Below are 17,138 nucleotides of genomic sequence, written 5' to 3'. Positions count from 1 at the left end.
TCCCCTCATCTTGTTTTCTGTACCCCTTTCCTGCACCTCCCAGCCCATAATGGTGCAGGAAGAAGAGGTTGCTGAGGCTCGGCTGGTGTGGAGGGAGGCCCCTACATGCTTGAAAGGGTTGGGAGAGAAAGGATTGGCAGTCAGTGGGGGAGGGGCCTCCTCCTCCAACCATAAATACAAATTTTATTCAAGGTCTTTGTCGCCATTTGTCTTCCTCGGGGGGCTGAGGGCCAAGTCGGCCCCGTGCATGTCTAATTCCAGAACTACTCCCCCAGGCTGGATGATGGATGGATCAGAGAGGAGAGAGCAGGCCAGGGCTCAGGCTGGCCTACGCTGCCTGATCCTCAAGCCCCATCGTCCCCAGGTCCTGCCACCCTTCTCCTTCCTCCTCCCTCCTTCCTTGCCCTCCCTCCTCTGACCAGAGGCCCTCACTGCTCAGCCCCATTCCCCAACCCACTCTCCTACTCACCGAGGCCCTCTCTTTGAGCCCCTCACCTCAGCCCCTTGAAGGTCCCAGCCCTCTTCTCTCTGGAGTGTCCCTTCTCCTCCCGTCCCCAGCCCAGGCTGTGAGCTGTGGTGACCAGCAGGGCTGCAGGCGGCAGCGGGTCTGTGTGGTGGGGGGGGAGCAGGCTTGGCTCACAGGGAGCTGAGGGGCCAGCTCCATGAATTTATTCATGTTCTGTTGCTCTTTCCCCACGCTCTGGAATGAAGCTGCCAGCTCACCAGGTCCTTATTGCTTCCCCTGCAGCTGTCACATTCGGCCGATGAGGGACCTGGGTAGGGTCAAGGCCAGCCAGTGCTCCTGGGGCTAGAAGCCAAGTGTCTGGGCTCAAGAGGAAATGCTGAGGCTCAGGCTGGGGTCTGGGACGATTTATCCAGAGCTCCCCAGGCAGCCAAACTGGGAGGCCCCAGGGAGGTGGTGTGGTTGGGAAGGGAAGTAGGCAGGGAAGGGTGTGCTGCAGGACGTGGCAAGGACAGTGGAGGTGGGGACGAGTTTGATGGGGGGAGGGGAGGGGAAAGGAGGCCTTTAAAGAGTCCCCTATACTCCCCTCTTTAAAAGCACAGCCCAGGGGCGACCTGCTGGCTCAGTCAGACGAGCATGTGACTCTTGATCTTGGGGTTGTGAGTTCAAGCCCCACTTTGGGCATAAAACTTACTTAAAAATAAATAAGTAAAATAAAAAGACAGCCCAGTCTGAATCCTACCTTAACCTCCACCCTTGACTCTGCACTACCCCTGACCCTAATCCCAAATTATATACTTGACTCCTCTCCAATCCTAAAATGAATCCTAACTCCATAACCTGAGCCTAAGTGGAACACATCTCTTGTCTGTCTTGTCCTGGAACCCAGGGGTCTCCCAAGAATTTCCCCCAGAGTCTACAGCCAGGTGTGTGTCAGAGTTCTGAGGACCAGACTTTGGATTAGCATGTGATTAGCATATGATTTGCATGTGATATGTGCTTTCTACTCTGAGGAAGTTTTTGTGTTAAAATTTTATGAAGTCTAGTGGAAAGGTCCTGGCTCCTTGAAGGTTCTCTCTTTTTGTTCCTTCTCCCACACTCCTTGTCACTGACCCAGACCCCCTCAAGGGAAGAAGAGGAGTGAGGAGATGAGCAATAGAGGGCTCATGGGAGGAAAGATCCTAGCAGTGTGACCTGTCCCTGTCACTAGCAGGGGAACCTCCACAAGCCTCAGTTTCCTCATTTGTAAGAGGAGAGAGACCAGCTGGCTGATGTCACATCACGATCTAAGAAAGCACTTTTGTTTGCTTGCACTCTCTCCTTCCTCACTTTTTGGGTAATTTATAGTATGGCCCCCACCCCCTCACACACACGCTGGCTTCCAGCGCCCACATGTAAGAGCACACAGAACTGGAAGCAGCCTGGGTTGCCTGGTACCAGACCCCTGGTATGAAGAGAAAGGAACTTTGCCCACCTGAGAGGACAGGGGATAACATGGAAAGGGAAATGATATAATTGAGTGTTTGCTGTATTTTAGGGCTTCTATATGCAAGTTCTTACTGCATCCTCACAGCACCCCTGAGAGGTGGATATAGCGTCTCCATTTTTACAAATGAGGCAATGGCCCAGAAAGGAGAAATGGCTTGCCTTGTATCACCCTGTAAGTGGCAGGCCTAGAACTAGAGTTCTGATCTCAGTGCCCTGGAGAAGAGAGTTGGAGATGGAGACAGTGGAAGGGGGAGAGAAGCAGGGCAGGAGTGAGGAGCGAGATTTGAACGGGTCTCGGAGGAGATCTATGTGAGTGAGGCCAACAGGGCAGGGCCTTGGCTCAGTGTCCCTCATCCCCCACCCCTGCGCTGTGGAGCCTGATACCCAACAGGTGCTCAATTGTTAGCTAACCGTCGGAGGAAGTTAGCTGCGGAGAGGAGCCCTTCAAAAGGAGTGGGCAGAGAATAGGGATGGAGAAGGAAACGAAACCAATCGGAGGAAAATTGTTTTCAAGAGGCAAAAGGGAGGAAAGCTGGCCGGGGCAGGGGGGTGGCGCTGAGGGCCTCTCTCTTCCCACCACCGGTGGGAAAACAGTCTCGGCCCAAGGTCCCGCGCACATTTTGCCCCATTGCGCCGAGGGTCGGCAAGCCCTAGGGCTGCCACTCCTCCTAGCACCGCAGCTCCGTGCAGCCTGGGGTTCAAAGGGCCGCGCTAGCGCCCACTGGGCTGAGGACAGGCTCCTGGCTCCCACCGGGAGGGGGCAGAGACTGTTTCCAAGGTGTCTGTCAGGCAGGATCGCGCTGCTGACTTACTTCCGCAGCCCTTGACCCCTGGCCAGGTGCATCTCCTCGCCCTGGCCTCCCTCTCCGCCTCCTTTTGCTCCCCACTGGCCCCCACCATCCTCCCGCTCCAGCCTCCAGTTAATGAAATGTGGCGAGCGGCCGCACAGACAGCTGTCAGACCCCTCATTTCTCCGCCGGGATATTGGATCCGCGCTGGGAGACCGACAGGTGAGCAGAGGAGGGGGTGTGCAGGGGGCCGAGGGAGGGGCGCCAGCTGGCGAGAGCCGGGAGCCCAGGAGGCAGAGCCAAGCTGGAAGCCTCGAGGGCAAGGCTAAGCGGGGTCGGCCCTAGGATGCTCTTTCTGCTCGCGGCTCTTTCCTCTTCTCCAACAAACAGGACACTTAACAAGACCCATATCCACCGCGCCCGGACCCGGGTCCATCCAGGACGCCTGGTCCTGCACCCCAGGACGGCCTGGCTACAGCGTGAGCCGCGCGCAGCGGCTCTGAGTTGGCGGCCGCGGCCGGGTGCTTCCTCCCACCTCCTTCCATCCCTTCCTTCTTGCTCCCCCTCCTTTCCGCGCTCCCTCCCCGGCGGCCGCGGCCTTTATTAGGGATTCCGCGGCTGTCGGTCCCGCCATCCATCCTGTCCGCCGGCAATTAGGCGGCCAGACAAAGAGCAGCTTCGGATGGATGAGGGTCCCGGCGGATCGGAAATGTGAAGGGTCAGCGCTGCCGCCCGCGGCGCACCCCGCTCCCCCCTCCGCATAATCACCGGCCGCCCGTCACTCAGCCGGCCGCCAGGGGAGCTCCGGGGCCCTGGCTGGGGAGAGGGCGGGGGTGGGACTAGAGCCTAGGCGCCTAGGGCAAGGCGAGGGCGGACCTGCAACAGGGGCGCCTCCTGCGGGAGAACCGAGGGCTGCGGGAGGCCGGAGGCACCTGCAAGAGAGAGAGGGCAGGATATGGCCACGGGCGTGACCTGAAGGCGGACTGGGGGACCGCTGCCTTGGGGGCTTCCAGTGCGGAAGCAGGGATCTAGCTGCAGAAGAGAAGAGGGTGGTGGGCCAGGCGCCCCCTGCTGGGAGACTGGGGGACGAAGCCCTAGGGGCCTCCGGTCTGTACAAGTGGAACTGCGCCCAAGATGAGCTTTCCTAGGGAAACTGAGGGTCTGTAGCCTGGTGCGCCTCCTATCGGAATCGAGTGATACTGCGCTCCCATTGCCCATCTCTAAGTGAAATCCAACCCGTCCACATCAAATCCAGAAAAGATCCAGGGCTGGGCGAACCCGCACGCAGCCGAGAGGAAGTTCAAGGAGTCCGGGTTTTACTGCGGATTCTTTGGCGCTAGGTCCCAGCTGACAAATCAACATCTCAATCTGACAATTAGTGGTCGAGGTGGGGGGGAGAGGGGCTCTCGCCGCCTGGGCCGCTTACCCTCCCGGCGGGCGGCCGAGAGGTGGGTGGTGGCTGGCAGTGATGAACGACTCCCGGGGGGCCCGGGCCCCGGAGCGCGCATTCATTACTCGACTGACAGGCGGACGGCGGGCCAGGCGAGCGGCGAGTGGACGTGCCCGGAAAGAGGCCAGTGGCAGGAGGGAGAATAAGGGAGGTGTTTAATAGCCCCACCGACCGGTCAGCTCCCGATTCTTCGCCTCGACCCTGGTACTTGACTTCCTTGAGCTCGGCCTCTCAGCCGTTGGAGCTGGCTCTGGTTGTAGAATTTGGGGAGTGGGGGCGGGAACCTAAGCCCTCTCCTTGGGTTAGGCGATTTAAGGTCTAAGAAAGTGTGTAGACAGGCCCTAGGACTGGGCGCTTCAGCCTGACCTGGGAGGAATTGTGCATGTCTGCGCACACAGAGATGGTGTGTGTGACAGGGATTGATTGATGCGTGTGAGTCACACGTGGAAGTCAGTGACAGTGTGGGTCAGTTTTAGGAATGTGTCGACCTGATTTTGTCGGTGGTGGTGTGTGTTGTGTGTGTCTAAGGATCAGCCACAACCTCTTCTTTCGTGTCTGCGCTGCCCCCACCACCTCCCCACACTACTCGCTGTCAGCTTGCTCCAGTTCTGTGGGAAATGGCAGTCTGCACAGTGACAGCTGAGGTATGCTGCTGGGAGTGGGGGGGATAGATGTTAACTGTGAGGATGCTGGTCTGGACAAGTGCTCCTTTCCATCACGTCCACCCCAGACATCACCCCTTCCCCAACCTTCCTGAAAGTAATGGATGCTTTTTCCAAAGCCTGGAGACCCAGTTGCTGAGTCCTGGGGAAGGAAGTGGTTACTAGAGTTTTCTATAGTCCACACCCCTACATATACACAGTCTTCATCACATACAGGATGTGTTCTCCAACACATCTTAGTTCCCCAAGCTGGTGGTGGTCAGAGAGGAGGACATGGATCTCAGTCAGGGGTCAGACCATCAGACCTCTTTGGAACCTGGGCTAGTGGCCCCTGGGACCCTTATCTTTTGGATCTCAGGTCCAGTTACTAGTTGAAACCTTGGGAGAATAAGGCTAATTCTAGTCTGATTCCTCTCTCTAATAACTCTTTCTTCACCTGGCTTTGTCCTCCCCCATACTCAAACACACCAAAAGGTTAAGCCTGACTTCTTTTTTTTTTTTTTAAAGATTTTATTTATATTTGAGACAGAGAGAATGAGAGAGAGAGAGAGGGTCAGAGGGAGAAGCAGACTCCCCGCTGTGCAGGGAGCCCGATGCGGGACTCGATCCCGGGACTCCAGGATCATGACCTGAGCCGAAGGCAGCCGCTTAACCAACTGAGCCACCCAGGCGCCCAAGCCTGACTTCTTTCCCAGTCCTGAATCTCCTGGGTCTATAGGGCAGAGTTGGGGGGTGATTCTGGGTCTCTGGTCTCCGGTTTTGTTCAGTGTGTCTTTCAGCCACCTTCCCTGTGCCTTGCTCTTCCTCATAGCTAGGGTATCTCTTGGAGCCTCTATATCTTTCTCTCTGTACCTCTTCTTGTGCCCATGTTTAGGAATCTCCTCCAAATTTGTCTCCCTACATTTTGGGGGATGTCTTTGTTCCTCTGTGGCTTCTCCGTTTGGGAATACGCCAATGCAACGGTGAGGCCCATGGGAATGGGAAAGGAAGCAAGGCTTCCTTCCTGCCCGCATCTAGAGGCGACTGCAACCCAAGGATAGCCACGACCCGGTCGCTTCTCATTCAGGGCACAAGCACCTGGTCGATGCCCCGTTGTCCGCCCCCACCCCCGCAGCCGCCCTCCTCCATCCCCCACCTCCACCACCCCCCTCCCCCGCCCCTCCACCCGCCTGGAAAAGGCAAATTTGACATTTTTAAATCCCGAGCCTTAGAGGGATCGATGCGGCCCGGGGGCCCCGCCCGGGGTCGATATTCCTGATTGGGAAGCGGCCGCTGCGCCGAGCCCGCGTGTAAATCACCCGGACTGGGGGAGGGGGCACGGGAGCCAACCGGGTCCCAGGCGCGCGGAGCCCGGCGGGCTCCCGGCCGGGCCGACCCTAGGGCAATGGCATGAGGAGACCGACAGGCCTCAGAGACGGGGAGACAGGCCCGCGCAGGGGTTCTCCCCCCTCCCCGGCCCAGCTCTGCCAACTCTGCGGGCCGGCTCCGGTCTCGCTTCAGCGGCCGCCACCCTCCGTTGCTCCTGGAGCCGCCGGGGAGGCCGGTGTCGGAGCCAGCCATGCGGCGGCTCCTCTCAGGCCGCTCCCGCGGGGCCTGGGCTTCGGCGGCGGCTGTCACGAAGCCGACAGGCCGGGCGGGCCGGCAGGGGCGGGTGGCGGGGGAGAGGTGCGGGGGGAGGAAGGCTGGCGCGGCTCTGGCTCACAGTGGGCGCGCAACAGATGTTTGCGCAATTGAGGGACAAGGTGGCGTGGGGGCACCGAGCGGCTGGAGGGCGCGGGCGGGGCAGGGGGTGGCCTAGACCTGTGGGGGGTGGGAGTCTGGCCATCCAGCGGGAGTGAGCAGGCATCCGAGGGGCGCTCTGGGGACGGCTGAGCTGGGATAGACCCCCTCCCGCTGTGGCCGGGGTATCAAGAACAAAAGAGAATGGGCGAGCGGGGAAGTTTGGGCCCCACATACAACTGCCGCGGCGGCCCCTGCCCTCCAATCCTCACAGTCCTCTGTTGGGGAAACCGAGGCAGCCGAGGCTGAGAAGGGCCAGGAAGGTTAAAAAAGCGGGACCTGCAGCGAGGCTGGGGCACCGACCAGAGTCCCCGCGTGGGTCGCTGGATTCACCTGCCCGCCCCGGTCCGCTTGTGGGTAGATACTCCGCCACCGCGGTTCAGACCCTCCCCTCCCGCTTCAGCTTGTCAGACCCCCCCACTTCCCACCCGCGCCAGTTTATAGAACAACAATTTGGGGAAAACAATCCGGGCCGAGTGACGGCCCCGTAATTGTGACAAAGTGAGTGCGGGCGGCTGGAGAGAGCGCTAGGGCGGGAGCGCGGCGGGGCGAGGCGGAGGCAGGGGCGCCTCCTGCCCGCCCCGCCGCCCTCTCGTTCTCATTCCGGTCACCTCCCATCCCTCTCCTTGACTCTTCTCCAATTCTTCTTCTCCCGGCCCCTCGCGCCTCCCTTCTCTTGTTCCTCCATCAGTCTTCCCTTTCCTCTCGGTAACTGCTCTTCTCCCGCCCCCCCCCGACAGCCCCTCCCCCGGTGCGCTTTTTCTTCCCTCATTTCTCCCTCTCTCCTCCGCCCGCCACTCATTTCTCCATCTTTTCCGCGCACTCCTGTCGCCCTTGGGCCCCTGGCTCCCACCGCACAATCCGCTTCTCTCCCCCCCCCCCCCCCCCCCCAGCCCTCGCTTCCAGGGATCGAACCCTGAGCCCGGTTCCCGACCACCACTCTCTGGGAGGCCAGCGCCGCCCAACAGCCCTGGGTTCCTCGGGCCTCGGAGCTGGCGGCGCGCGGCGGCCCAGGGGCCAGGCGGCCTACCCGTTCCCTCCCCGTTCCGCCGCTGCCTCCCCCACCCCGCTTCCAGCGCGGGGAGCGAGTTTGTTTGTCCAGCGGCGGCCGCCGCCGCCGGAGCTGTTTGCCGAGCTTAGCGCGCCGCCTGGCAGAGCGGGCCCAATTAAGTCTCATTCATTATTCAGCGCCCTGTCCGCCCCCGCCCCCCAGCTGGCGGCTCCAGCGTCGCTTTGGGGCCCCTCCCAGCGCTGGCCCCTCCGTGAGCCCTCAGGCACCTTAGGCGAGCCGCGTTCCCTCCCCGGGCCGGGATAAGGGCTGAGGGGCTGGCGCTGTGGAGGAACAGAAGCACTCTGTCCGCGACGCGGAGGAGACGGGCGTGTGGGCCACCAGGCCCACCGCACCCCCAAGTCAAGGCTGGGGGACCTTGGAGATCCAAGCCTTTCCTCTACAGAGGAGGAAACAGGCCCCAGAAGCGGCGTGACTTAGCCAAGGTCACGTAGCAGAACGAGGATTGGAGCCCAGGGCACTGAAGCGAAGGCATCTTGCATCCCAGCTCCTTCCCAGCATCGAGGTGGGAGGAAGGCCGACTGCTCTGGTGCTGCGGCCTCGCTCTCGCTCCCGCTCTGCTCTCCCGATGGGACGCCCCTCACCCCATATCCCTTTTTGCTACTGATTCTGCCTCTTGCCCGTAGGCCTCAGGATACAGCGGACTTGGGCTCCGGCTAGATCTGGAGGCCCCTCAGGTCTCAGGCTCAGGTCTCGATGTAATCCCCCTGACTGGCAGGCCTGGAGGTGGGGCAGATGAGGCAAACTCGGGGGCTGGAGGTCCTCTCTGAGGCCTCTGCATGGGTGAGTCAGCCTTAGAAGAATTGGAAATGGAGCCATCCATGGCAGTCTTGGAAGACAACGGAGTAGGAAGAGAGCGCACCCTGAGGTGAGGGACAAGTCACCCTCTCGTCTGTAGGGGTGGAAAGGGGCGACCAAAGGCCTATTTCTGCGTTTGTAGAGAACCGCTCTGGGTTACTCTGCCCCGGCAACTGGACAAGGTGAGTCTGGAGACCCGCCCGGCCACGCCCTTCCGTAAGCGGCAGCGCCACCTGGTGGCGGCGGTGCCGCGGTGCAGGCAAGCTGGGCCCGGAGTGGGGCGCTGCGCCCTCCCCTTTGAGCCCGGGGAGGCTGGATGCGCCCTGAAAGCCTTACACCGAGTTTTACCGAAAGGGCGGGCGAGAGGAGCCCGAGGCTGAAAGGTGATCCCGAAGAGGCCGGGGAGGGGCGGGGGGTGCTTAGGGAGGGGCCTGATCCGGACGGCCCCACTTCCGTGACACAGCAAACACAGAAAGACAAAGTCCATTTGGATGCAAGTGGGAGCGGAGTGAGAGGGGCCATTTTGACTTTCTAGTCAAAGGAAATGACTGGTCTGACGGGGTCTGGGAGCCGGAGTACCCAGGTACGGCCGCCCACCCTGGGACTAGCAGGTAACTGGCTGGTGGTCTTGAGGCCCACTCTACGTAGCGGGGAGACACTGGCAGGCACACGTTGGCATCTGGTTTGGTGTTCTGGGTGTTCATCAGGCCTCTTTGTAGAGACTCCAAGTCCGCCTTTGCGGGGTGCCAGGGTCTAGGTCAAAATGTTAGTTTTCCAGAGCTGTTTAAGTGGAGGGACCTCAGGACCCTCTTTCAAGTGTGACTTGTGGGAAGATTGCGTGGTTTGGAGAGATGGGAAGGCTGGAGAGGGGCTGAAACCTTGGCCATGTGTCTGAGGGCAGCCATAGGGTGAACTTGAGGAGCGTTGGGAGGGGCAGGGGACTTTCAAAATGTGTAGAAACTTTAGAAGGGCATTCTATTCACTCCTGTTCGCTCCACTCCCCCCATAAGTCATTCCAGGAATCAGTGGTCTGAAACTTAAGCTGCTGCTTTTCTGTCCGTCTGCTGAGTTCTACATCAACTGAAAGTATTTAAAAACATTTTTCTCTCCTAAATTTGGAGTGGCTATGCTTGTAAAAAAACAGAAATGAGGTGCCAGATCAAAGGGTATGGGAGAATCTGCATTTCAGGGACACTCAGGAAGATCTGCACTTGATTATTGTTGGAAGGAGAAATGGTTTGCTGGGTTGGGACCTGGATATAGTCTTACCACTGCTTTTTTCCATCTCTTAGGGTCTAAGGATAACTCTGGGACCATAACAGCCATGATTCTCACAGATGACCCCAGATTTCTGCATTCTGGGCAATGTCAGGTGCCACTGAACTTGATCTGACACCTTTTCCTTAGAGGATGGCCAAGGGGCTCTTGGTGACCTATGCCCTCTGGGCTGTAGGGGGCCCTGCTGGGCTCCACCACCTATACCTTGGGCGGGACAGTCATGCACTGCTCTGGATGCTTACCCTGGGAGGGGGTGGGCTCGGCTGGCTCTGGGAATTCTGGAAGCTCCCAAGCTTTGTAGCTCAGGCCAACAGAACCGAGCGGCAGAGGCAGAGCTCCGGAGGGAGGACACCCCCTCTGAGTCTTATTCGCTTTGTCGCCCAGATGATAGTGGGCATCTATTTTGGCCTGGTGGCTCTCATTAGCCTTTCTTTCATGGCCAACTTCTATATTTTGGGCCTCCCACTGGCAGTTGGCTTAGGGGTCTTGCTGGTGGCTGCTGTTGGCAACCAGACCTCAGACTTTAAGAATACTCTAGGGGCAGCATTTCTTACTTCCCCTCTCTTCTATGGCCGCCCCATAGCCATCCTGCCCATTAGCTTGGCTGCCAGCATTACAGCCCAGAAGCATCGCCGCTATAAAGCTTCAGTTGGGTCAGAGACGCTTAGTGTTCGGCTCTATCGTCTGGGCTTGGCTTACCTGGCTTTCACAGGCCCACTAGCCTACAGCGCCTTTTGCAACACAGCAGCCACCCTCAGCTATGTGGCAGAAACCCTTGGCTCCTTCCTGAGTTGGTTCAGCTTCTTCCCCCTCCTTGGCCCCCTCACGGAGTCTGTCCTCCTTCTGCCTTACCGGGTCTGGAGGCTGCTGGTGGGGGATCCTGGCTTCAGCAGCGGCTACTTCCAGGAGTGGGAGAAGCTCTATGAGTTTGTTAGCAGTTTTCAGGAAGAGAAGCGTCAGCTGGCTTACCAGGTAAGGCTTTGTTCTCTCTCATTCCTGGCTGGGACAGCTCTGGGAGTTAAGCTAAGCTTTATTGGAAATGATGCCCCCTTCCGTGGAAGTACTGTTTTCATGTCTGCTGGGCCGGGCCCTAGAAGAGTGTCCTGATTTCTTTGGGCTTCTGTGTGCAATGGGTGAAGGTACAGAGGCTCTAATAGTGAGTGGGAAAAGGATACATATATGTTGTTTACTTTTTATTGAGATACATATAAAGTGTATAAGTTTTATGTATACATCTATGTAACGACCACTCATATCAAAGTATAGGATATATCCAGCACTAAGAAGGTTCCCTTGCATCCCTCTATTCTGACTTCTGTTACCATAGATTAGTTTTGCCCATTCTTGAACTTCAGATAAATGGAATCATTCAGTATGTACTCTTTTATGTCTGACTTCTTTCTTTTAAAATTTAATTTATTTATATTTTATATTTTATTTATGTTTATTTTTTAAAGGTAGTCTCCATTCGTCAGGGTGCCTGGGTGGCTCAGTCGTTGGGCGTCTGCCTTCGGCTCAGGTCATGATCTCAGGGTTCTGGGATCGAGCCCCAGGTTGGGCTCCCTGCTTGGCGGGAAGCCTGCTTCTCCCTCTCCCACTTCCCCTGCTTGTGTTCCCTCTCTCTCTGTGCCTCTCTCTGTCAAATAAATAAATAAAATCTTTCAAAAAAAAAAAGTAGTCTCCATTCCTAACATGGGACTTGAACTCACAACCCTGAGATCAAGAGTCACATGCTGTACCGACTGAGCCAGCTAGACACCCCATGTCCGACTTCTTTCTTTATATTTATTTATTTAATTTTTAAAAAAGATTTTATTTATTTATTTGACAGAGATTTTATTTATTTATTTATTTATACAGCGAGAGAGGGAATACAAGCAGGGGGAATGGGAGAGGGAGAAGCAGGCCTCCTGCTGAGCAGGGAGCCCAATACGGGGCTCGATCCCAGGACCCTGGGATCATGACCTGAGCCGAAGGCAGATGCTTAATGACTGAGCCACCCAGGCACCCCGTCCGACTTCTTTCATTCAACATTATGTTTGTGAGATTTATTCATACTGTTGCATGCAGTATGAATAAATACTGTTACAAATATAAATTGTTTCCATTGTTGTATAGTATCCCATTGTATGAATATACTACACATTATCTATCCACTCTACTGTTAATGAACATTTGGGTTAGTTCCAGTTTGGGACCATTCTGATCAAGTTGCTGTGAACATTCTTGTACATGTCTTTGGTGGATAATATGTACTTATTTCTCTTGCAAGGAAGAGATCTTGTCAGGGATGTGAAGTCCCAGGTTAGAAAATGGGCAGCTGTGATTCAAGGCAAATCTTCGTTCTTGCCATGAGATCCAGGCTAGCCCATGTTTCCAAAGGCTGGATTCTAATCTGAGGCTCTTGGTCTTTCTCTCAGACAAGTAGAAGCCAACTCCAGGGATAGCACAGCCTCCTTTAGCAAGCAAGCAGGAGAGGCCCAGGTGCTCTGAAATTTACGGAATTCTAATTTGTCAGCTTCTGTTTCCCTAAGGTTTTGAGTCTCTCAGAGGGGGCAACAAATGAAGAAATACATCAAAGATACCGGCAGCTAGTGAAGATCTGGCACCCTGACCACAACCGGCACCGAACCGAGGAGGCTCAGAGGCATTTCCTGGAGATTCAGGCTGCATATGAAGTCCTGAGTCAGCCCAGAAAGCCCAGGGGATCCTGGAGGTGAGAAGAAATTTCCCCTTGGGGATGGACTCTTTCTGGCAGAACCAAGCAGCTTGTCCCAGCCCGGCTTTGCCCACTTGGGTCATCCCAATAGCGTTAAAGAAACTTGACTGTTTGCAGTGGGGATGAGAACAACTTAAAGGGGTAAGAAAGCTTTTGTGGTAGAAGAATGTATTTATGTTGCAAATTTCTGAATTCTCATTATTGTATTCCTGACAATTTCTTCTTAAAATCAGATAGTGAAATGAAAGGCATATTATAAAACCAATAAAATATCTTTTAGAGAATATACTACCATGCCCTACCCTGTTACGTTGATGAGTGATGGAGGAAGGTTGTTTATCAATTTCATTTCACTCCTTTCCTTTTTTTCCCTTTTCTTTCTTTCTTTCTTTCTTTCTTTCTTTCTTTCTTTCTTTCTTTCTTTCTTTCTTTCTTTCTTTTTCTTTCTTTCTTTCTTTCTTTCTGTGTGCAAAGCACTGAGTTAGGAGATTGAAGGAAAAATATGAAGGTTCTACTATTTCACAATCTGTCCTGTGACAGTAGGGATAAGAGAGGGGTTAAATTTTAAAATTTCAGAAAAATATCTTGATTCCGTTTATAGGAGAGCTTTACTAGGAGCTACACTTTTCCCAAGAAGGAACAAGCTGCTGTGGGGGGCGGGTAGTACCCCCATCACAAACTCTTCTGCTTGATGAAGTATTGTAGAGAGCCCTCAGATTTTACATGGGTGGTTGGACTGGCTGAATTCTCAGGTGTCCCCAAAACTTGGGGTATGACTCTGAACTATATACTCTGCTGCCTAGGAGCTTACAGTCTGGTGGGGGATATAACATACACAGATATCAAAGTTCACCTCCTTCAGTGTTTTGAACTAAGTGTCATAAGAAGTATAGAGTGCGGGGTACCTGGGTGGCTCAGACGTTGGGCTTCTGCCTTTGGCTCAGGTCATGGTCCCAGGGTCCTGGGATCCAGCCCTGCATCTGGCTCCCTGCTGGCCGGGAAGCCTGCTTCTCCCTCAAGCCACTCCCCCTGCTTGTATTCCCTCTCTCTGTCAAATAAATAAATAAAATCTTAAAAAAAAAAAAAGAAGAAGTATAGAGTGCGCTGGAACATTGGCTAAGGGACAGATGACATTGTTTTATGGGAACTCATGGGAAAATTCATGATTTTATATCTCATGTGCCTTTATGAGAACTTTGGGGAAACTCTAGGGAACCAGCAGCTTGAGCATCTCAACAGGGTCTTATTTAGTTCCTATGTAACCAGCCAAGTGCGGAAGAAACAGCCTAGGATACACAGGGACACTGGAGAACAGAAACATGATGTTAAAATTATATACCTTTACTCTAGCTTTCTTGCTCTTCTTTTGTGTTTGTGTACATCCCTCAAGCTTTTTTTTTCTTCTTTTTTTTTCCTGGAAATTAACTCTGAGTGGTATATATATATTTTTAAAAAGCAGAATTATTTTGGCTAGTATTCCTTGCAGATTAAAACAAAATATGGTCTTATCAGTGGAGAAGAACGAAATTTGTAGATTTTTTTCTTTGTATTCATGTATTAAAAAAATTAAAAAATTTTTGCCAATGAATTTTTATACCATGATTTTAAGACCAAATTAACTTTTACGTCTTTTTAAAGTTGCCAAAAATTGATATACGCTTCTTCTGAAAAACACAATTTGTCAGATTATCACATGGAATTTTAATGAGGCATTTTCATAGGCTATTGATTAGTAACTTATTAACATGAGATGTAGTACTATTTCTGCAAAATGTAAATATATTAAAAATAGTCTATAAGGAAAAAGAGACAAAAGAATGATTAAGGGCTTTACTTGATTTGGAAAATTATTATACTGTTCTCAAATTTTGTTATGAGCTTTTGATACAAAAATATAGCTATATGTTAATTTATTCAAATAGGAACTATCGATGAGCAGTTTCTGTTGTTTCAACGGAGCAATGCTACAATAAATATCTTTAAATGTGTGTATCAGTGCTTTTTGTTTTTTTGATGCTAGATTCCAATAAACATAATGTGTATTTTATTTTATTTTTATTTTTAAAGTTTTATTTATTCATTTGAGAGAGAGAGAGCATGAGCAGGGGGAGAGGCAGAGGGACAAGCAGACTTCCTGCTGAGTGCTGACTTGGGGCTCAATCCCAGGACCCTGAGATCATGACCTGAGCCGGTCAGATGCTTAACCGACTGAGCCATCCAGGCACCCCCCCAGAATGTATATTTTAAATTTTCATTGATACTGTATCAGGTTACTTCTGGAAAAGATTATAGCAATTTACACTTCCACCAGCAATGTAAGAAACTGGCCCTTTCCTTGTACTGGAATGGACATTACCACTCTTAAATTTTTGCCAAGATGATAGGTAAGGAATAGTATTTGATGACTTTAATTTGCCTTTCCCTGACTCACAGTAAAGTTCGGCATCTTTTCAAATTTTTCTCGGGTGGGCACCTGGGTGGCTCAGATGGTTAAGCGTCTGCCTTCGGCTCAGGTCGTGATCCCAGGGTCCTGGGATCGAGTCCCACATCGGGCTCCCTGCTCCTTGGGAGCCTGCTTCTCCCTCTGCCTCTTTCTCTCTGTCTCTCATGAATAAATAAATAAAATCTTAAAAAAAAAAAAAAAATTTTTTTTTCTTGGGTACTTGCATTTCTTCTTCGTGAATGCCTGAATGTATTATCTCCCTTTTTTAAAAAAAAATTATGTTTCTGGGGTGCCTGGGTGGCTCAGTTGTTAAGCGTCTGCCTTCGGCTCAGGTCATGATCCCAGGGTTCTGGGATCGAGTCCCGCATCGGGCTCCCTGCTCAGCGGGAAGCCTGCTTCTCCCTCTCCCACTCCCCCTGCTTGTGTTCCCTCTCTCGCTGTGTCTCTCTGTCAAATAAATAAATAAAATCTTTAAAAAAAAAAATTATGTTTCTGCTTGTCTTTATGAAATCTATTTTGTTGGTATCCTTGCTTGTTAGGAACTTAACCCTTTGTCATAGGCGTTATAGATATTTTCCCCCAGTCTATGATTTGTCTTTTGACTTTAAGCCTAGGTTTTATGATCAGAAGGATTAGTATTAGGATTTGAATCTGGTTCCATGATTTTCTAGCTGTTTGTGATTTCGGGTTTCTTTAGTCTCTGAGAGCCTTAGTTTCCCCTAAAAACTGAGATACTAATTTGTACTTTTTTTTTTTTTTTTTTTTTTTAATGAAGTAGGCTCCAGGCCTACTCCAGGCCGGATGCGGGACTCGATCCCAGGACCCTGGGATCATGACCTGAGCTGAAGGCAGTCGCTTAACCGACTGAGCCACTCAGGCGTCCCTCTCTCTTGTTTTATAATTAAGAAAAATTCCAGCCTTTTTTTAGCTGTTTATGGGGAACCAGGGAAGTGGTTTAGGTTTGGCTGTTCTTAGGCTATAGTTGTAAAATGGGGTAGAGCTCATCTGGGCCAGTTGTGATAGCAGAAGTCCTCAGAATGAGACAACTCTGAGGGTAAGATGCATCTCTGGGAAGAAGCTGGGGAACTGCTAGGAAGATGGCCCTTTTCACCTGCAGATTCTCCTTGCAGAAATCTCTTGTCATCCTTTGGCAGATTCATTTCGATTAGGGAGGCTATTCCCCAACATCTGGAGTCTCAGTCCTTCTATGCAGAACAGAGAGGTAGTTACACTCTCTGAGGTGCTACAGTATGGTGGTCTCACACCCAACTCTTAGCCAGGCCACACTGGTCACTTTAGTGTGGATTTGTTTTGCACAGGAGAAATTTTTGTGGGCATGGGCTGGGGCACTAGGTGAGAAGTGAGAAAGAGGTCAAAAAATGTTTACCTCTTAGTAGGAAAGACTGGTTAAACCATATTTGGATTTCACCTTCGTTCTTGTCCTGGCCTGTGAACAGGTACTGAAATTGAGTCCTTACCAGGATTAAACTGCCTGCGCCTCTCCCCTCCCCCGACTCCGGGGACATCTGTTCATATGCCTAATAGCCAATGGTGTAGCCCAGCCATTTTTTGAAAAGAAAGAAATGGTACAAAATCATGTGACTTGAGAACTTCTGGAAGGGAATTCTGCTTTTGCCACCACGCTGGGACATTATAATCACTAAGAGACCTTTCTGGGGATGTGCTTCCCAAAGCACCTGACATAGCAAAAATCAGCAGAAAGTAGAAATTCATTATAAAATAATTACATATTTATATAAACCTAAGACATTAGCAAGTGTGAGGTCTCCCTTATTCTCTACCTGAGCAGATTTAACGAAATTCAATGATTTCATATTCTCCCATTCCCACAAATAAAAAAATGTATAGACCCTTTAAAGAGTTGGAAAGGAATTGAGAAGGCCTCTATGCCAAGTGCTCGTTCAGTGCAGAATCTTGAGAACAGCTTTCCTCAAAGATTTCCATTTCAGCTTTCGCTTCAGTTGGAAATCTGCTCCCTGTTTCACCTTTTGGGCATCCTTAATTGTTAAGTTCTTTTATTGGACTGAAATTTGCTTCCCTGTAATTTCTTTCTAGATCTGCCATCTCTTGTTACAAAGAACAAAACCCAACAAAAAACCCTTTCCTGATAAGAACCTGCCCTTCATCTCCTATCCCTCTAAATCTTCCCTTTTCCAGCTAAAACATTGCCTTGTTTGCGG

At 52.4% G+C, this 17,138-nt stretch overlaps 1 protein-coding gene across 2 annotated transcripts; it reads left to right on the top strand.

The window, feature by feature from the left end:
* The first annotated feature begins 7,900 nt into the window (after nucleotides 1-7,900).
* DNAJC22 (DnaJ heat shock protein family (Hsp40) member C22) lies at nucleotides 7,901-14,482 on the top strand. Of its 2 annotated transcripts, none has more exons than XM_064591302.1 (3): nucleotides 7,901-8,679; nucleotides 9,790-10,747; nucleotides 12,310-14,482. In XM_064591302.1, the coding sequence occupies exons 2-3, from the start codon at nucleotides 9,908-9,910 to the stop codon at nucleotides 12,493-12,495; spliced, it is 1,026 nt and encodes a 341-aa protein (XP_064447372.1). In that variant the 5' UTR covers nucleotides 7,901-8,679; nucleotides 9,790-9,907; the 3' UTR covers nucleotides 12,496-14,482. The 2 variants fall into 2 exon arrangements, with proteins under 2 accessions (XP_064447372.1, XP_064447371.1); XM_064591301.1 differs by lacking the exon at nucleotides 7,901-8,679 and adding an exon at nucleotides 8,751-8,880.
* The last annotated feature ends 2,656 nt before the right edge of the window (nucleotides 14,483-17,138 follow it).

Source organism: Mirounga angustirostris, unplaced genomic scaffold (assembly GCF_029215605.1).
Source record: "Mirounga angustirostris isolate CCGP_5_RB_7025 unplaced genomic scaffold, mMirAng1.0.hap1 SCAF_5, whole genome shotgun sequence".
Taxonomy (NCBI): Eukaryota; Metazoa; Chordata; class Mammalia; order Carnivora; family Phocidae; genus Mirounga; species Mirounga angustirostris.
This window is presented reverse-complemented; position numbering and strand designations above follow the sequence as displayed.

Excerpts from the sequence above, each read along its gene's own strand:
- DNAJC22 (XM_064591302.1), top strand. The coding sequence starts at position 9,908 with ATGGCCAAGGGGCTCTTGGTGACCTATGCCCTCTGGGCTGTAGGGGGC. Across the intron at positions 10,748-12,309 it reads AGCGTCAGCTGGCTTACCAG|GTTTTGAGTCTCTCAGAGGG; the intron begins GTAAGGCTTTGT and ends TGTTTCCCTAAG.